This window comes from Apodemus sylvaticus, chromosome 7, assembly GCF_947179515.1.
Source record: "Apodemus sylvaticus chromosome 7, mApoSyl1.1, whole genome shotgun sequence".
Lineage (NCBI taxonomy): Eukaryota > Metazoa > Chordata > Mammalia > Rodentia > Muridae > Apodemus > Apodemus sylvaticus.
This window is the reverse complement of record NC_067478.1, coordinates 89,758,416-89,763,013: the sequence shown is the minus strand read 5'-3', so window position 1 is coordinate 89,763,013 and position 4,598 is coordinate 89,758,416. Positions and strand designations below refer to the sequence as shown.

General features: G+C 37.3%; 1 protein-coding gene across 1 annotated transcript; it reads right to left on the bottom strand.

The window, feature by feature from the left end:
- Positions 1-1,775: 1,775 nt before the first annotated feature.
- LOC127689966 (olfactory receptor 149-like) lies at positions 1,776-2,711 on the bottom strand. The gene has a single exon (XM_052189540.1). It carries the CDS (start codon positions 2,709-2,711, stop codon positions 1,776-1,778), a length of 936 nt encoding a protein of 311 aa, XP_052045500.1.
- Positions 2,712-4,598: the final 1,887 nt, after the last annotated feature.

Below are 4,598 nucleotides of genomic sequence, written 5' to 3'. Positions count from 1 at the left end.
ATCCCTGTGTCTTAGTAGAATCTCTTGTGAAATGAAATCTAAATAAGTAGAAAAAAGTAAGCAGGATTCACTCCATTTTTAAAATGTCTTGTAAGAGTATCATATCTAAGAAACTATAACTAGGAAATGAGGAGAGAAAGGATAGACATGCAGAAAATATGAAATAATTTGACATATTTTTCTGAATTTCTCGTTAAAAATTGTATTTTAAATGATGTGTGAATGTGTGTCTATGCCAGGGGATGTGTACCTGAGTACAGGTTCTCTTAACGGCCAGAGTCACTGAATCCCCTGGAGCTGGTGACACGGCAGGTTAGGACCCACCTAATGTAGATGTTGGAAACTGAATGACTCCTGATTGAGTCCCATGTGAGGGCATTCTGTATTAACTGCTGAGCCACCTCACTAGCTCCTCCTGATTCCTCTCTAGGCTCTCTTTTATTTAAACTGACAAACAAGGGGGGAAACAACAGAGAATCTCAAGATTATTTACTGGGGTAAAGGTTTGCTACCTTTCAGAAATACTCTTTCAGCAACCCTACAGTTCATTTCAGTGGGTGGAGGAAGAGAGGTTGTGTTGCTAGATTAGTCCAAAAGATTTAAGCATTTAGCAAGTAAAGCAGAAGGAAGACAGATCTCCATGTTGTTTCCTGCCTTCTCTTCTATTATGTTCTTCCCTGTACTTCTTATTTATTATTATTATTATTATTATTATTATTATATTACTGTACAATTCATTCAACAAACTTAATAGCAATTATATTCCCCAAGCAAAGTAGCCTTCCTATTAAATCAAAAATGTAAACTTGGTGGATTGAAATAGCACACTTGTCTTGGAGAAAATATTGAGAAAAAATCAAGTAATACATAAAAGTAATCCAAAGCTTAACACTTTCAGTAAACAGAGAAGTCAATGACATAATACAATAATAAAATAGATCAATCATTGTCCCTCATTGCACTGAGCAAGGCTAAGGCAGGTTCCAGTTTTCTAACATTCTAGTTCCATCTCCAATAGGTCCCACTAGCTTTTCTCTCTTCACATTCATATGCCTAATGTTCATATGCAATACCAGCCTCCAGTCTCAGCACCATTTGCTAAGTAGGCTAGCTTGCTGCTACCTCTGACTTGACCAAACCCATCTTCAGGACCTGACAAAAGCTTTTTCTCTATATAGAACTTTGTATGACTCAAATAATAAGATGCTATTTGGAGCCACAAGAATATGACTCTTTTCATAACTAGGCAGATCATAAGATAGCTTCTCTAAACCAGACATTTGAGGAAAGCTTAACTACATCCAAAATGAAAACAGACTACACAAAGAGAGCAAAGAAAAGGATGAGGGGTGGAAAGATAAATGAAAAACTAAGATGGCCAAACAAGGAACATTAGAGGAGAGAGAAAAATGGGATGGTTGAAAGGAAGGGAACCATTTTGTCATTAAAATATAATCTCAAAAATAAGCAACAACAACATGAAAAGTATGGACAAATAGAATGCATAGAGTGCTCTGCTTGCCAGGTTGAACATCACCTGTGCAATATCCTCTATCAATAGTATAATATGAGAGAGTAGTTTCTAGAGTCACAAAACCTGGAGTCTCTCATCTACTGTTTATTCCTTGGTCGTTCTTTTAAAAGTCTCATTTCAGCCTTCTGCCTCAAGTCCTTTACATAGTAAAATTAGGGTAATCAAATATATTTATGAAAGACAAGTAAAAGTGCTATACCTCCCTTGTTGTACACATGAAGTGTTCATGACTGGTCATTCATTACAACTGCTCAGAAACAAAGGCAGGTTTATGTAGGACCTTCCACAGTGACGATTTCACCTCTTTATTCCTGAGACTGTAAATCAATGGGTTTAGCATAGGGGTGACCAGATTATTTAAGACCTGCACAGTTGCATCCAGCCAGGGGCTTGGAGTTGGCCTTAAGTATATAAGGACAACAGGCATGTAGAAAAGCAAGATGGCAGTGAGGTGGGCGCTACAGGTGGAGAAAGCTCTACGACGACCCTCAGCAGAGCGGATCTGCAGAATAGAGCAAACGATGCAGCTGTAAGAGGTGAGGATGAGAAGAAAACAACTGAGTGGCATCAGGCCCACACTGATGAACCCCACCATCTCCAGGGCTGATGTGTCTGCGCAGGCCAGCTTCAGCATCACAGGAATATCACAGAAGTAGTAGTCCACCTCATTAGGACCACAGTAGGGCAACTGGAAGGTGAGAGTAGTTAGAAAAGTAGCCTGAATGCAGCCAAAAAATGATGTCCCCGTGGCCAGGATGGCACACACTTTGTGGCTCATAATGATTGTGTAGCGTAGCGGGAAGCATATGGCCACAAAACGGTCATAAGCCATCACTGTGTACAGGAAACACTCAGTACAACCAAGGAAATGGTAGAAGAAGAGCTGGCACACACAGCCTCCATAGGAGATGGCTCTGCTATTTCCTGAGAGGTAGAATAGCATCTTGGGAGAGCTCACAGAAGGGAAAAATATGTCAAAAATAGACAATTTACATAAGAAGAAGTACATGGGGGTATGAAGCCTACTGGAGGAGATAATTGCCAGTAAGATCAATAAGTTTCCCATCAGAGTGAAGATGTAAAAAGACAAAAACAGGACAAAGAGCATGGTCTCCAGACCCTCTGTGTTTGGGATGCCGAGCAGGATAAACTGAGTCACTACTGAACGATTCCTCATAGCTTTGAGGCTATCTGACTTCAAAGGGATTCAAACTCACCACTCTGAACACCAGTATCAGATTATAAAACTTTATTCTGAAAGCTTTGAGTGTGCCTACTGTGGGGCAAATTTCTTTCTCATGATAGGCAGGAGTCTGATCTGTGTACTCATATCAAGTGCTGTCATTGCCTCCTTGAGAGTAGGTCTTCTATTTTTCAGAAGCAATACTATCTATGGGGAAATAATCACCTTCTTTGCCAGGAGTAAGGGTTTAGAGAAATATTTAAAACATTTTCATGTTAGAAATATTTTCCTAATGGCATTGCCTTTGAGCCTTTTTTATATTTTGAACTCTTGTGGTATCTTTAATGAATATACTCCCACTATGCAGTTCTTTCTGCAAAATAACAGAAAAAAGGTTTGTATTATAAATCATGACAAATAATATCAATCTGACTCTACTTCTTATTAGTTTTACTGGTTGAAATAATTTGTATAATAGCTCATGGACTTCTGTAAAGTGAAATCCACAATTATTTTAACAGAATCAAGAGCAGCAAACATAATCTGTACTATAATACAGTAATGTGATACTCAGAGATGTAGCTAAGAGGGCTGCAAATTCTAATTAAAATCTTCCATATTTACATATCTGAAACCTACTTCTGGAAGCACCTTAACTTGATATTAGTATTTTGAAATTATTTACCTATAAACATTTATTAAATGGCATTATTAATAACTTTTATACCACAAATCAAATTAAATCTCTTTAGAACTGAGTTTGGCGAAATACCCAAGTCTTTCACAACTGTGTCCCTGGATACTTTGGACCTTTTATCCTAAGAAGACAAGGACCACTCAGAAATATTAACCAAAAGAAACAACAGTAAAAATGTATCAAATTCAGGTCACTACAATAAAGTGACAGAAAATGACCCACATAGAAGTAGAATAAAGTCAAGAAGCACTATCACTGAGGTGAATTATTTAAGTGGAGTTCATGATGCCTAGAGATGAAGGTGCTCCTTTCCTTGATTCACCTAGAATTAATGGCATTAAACAATAACACCTACAATATGCCTGCTTTCCTTCTTTCTTTCTTTCCTTTTGTTCCTTCCTTCCTCCCTTCCTTTTTTCTTTTTTTACACACAAACTAAGGAATACTTATTTTGTTTCAAAGATAGTCACATCTTTTAAAAACATGATTACTTTTTAGCAATGTATCTATGAAAGTGGCAATTATTATTAATAATCAGACCTACAGAGTTGCAATAGAAGTCTAGGGACATTAAGGAAATTATCTCAATTTCAAGTCTAGTATGTGAAAGAACTGTTTTCTTTGTCTTTTGAGAAGTCACTCTTCTGTTTTTCTCTGCTCAAAGAACTTGCTCCACTGCTAGAAAAGACCCTGGCCAATGGATTGTTACAGCTACTTTTCTCGAATGTTAGAAAAATACCCATGCCTTACCTCTTCTAGATTAATTACTCTTTTAAAAAATCTTTTCTAGTTTTAGAGACCATCAACAATATTTTTATATCTATAAAGACTAAAATTAGAATTATCTAAAATAGGCATGGTTTGGTCTTAGGCAAAGAAAATAATCATTTTCCAAGGGAATTTTTTCCTCCTGACAATAAGTAGACTTACCCTGAAGGAGGCAACTGTAGCTTGTGGTGTGTTGTAGTTCAGACCCCTGCCTATAGTAAGAAAGAATGTTGCCCCATGTTAAAAGCTTCCTCAAAGCTTTCACCATCACTTTATAATCTGACACTGGTTTTCAGACTAGTGACTTTGAATCTTTTCAAAGTCATTATATTCAGAGTGGGAGTTCAGATTCAAATCTGTGGTAAATGCCCCTAAACACCCTTTCTAGAAATAATGACTGAGTCACCCTATGTTCC

Bases quoted from the DNA above. Each gene is read 5' to 3' on its own strand.
- LOC127689966 (XM_052189540.1), bottom strand. From the start codon at position 2,711: ATGAGGAATCGTTCAGTAGTGACTCAGTTTATCCTGCTCGGCATCCCA.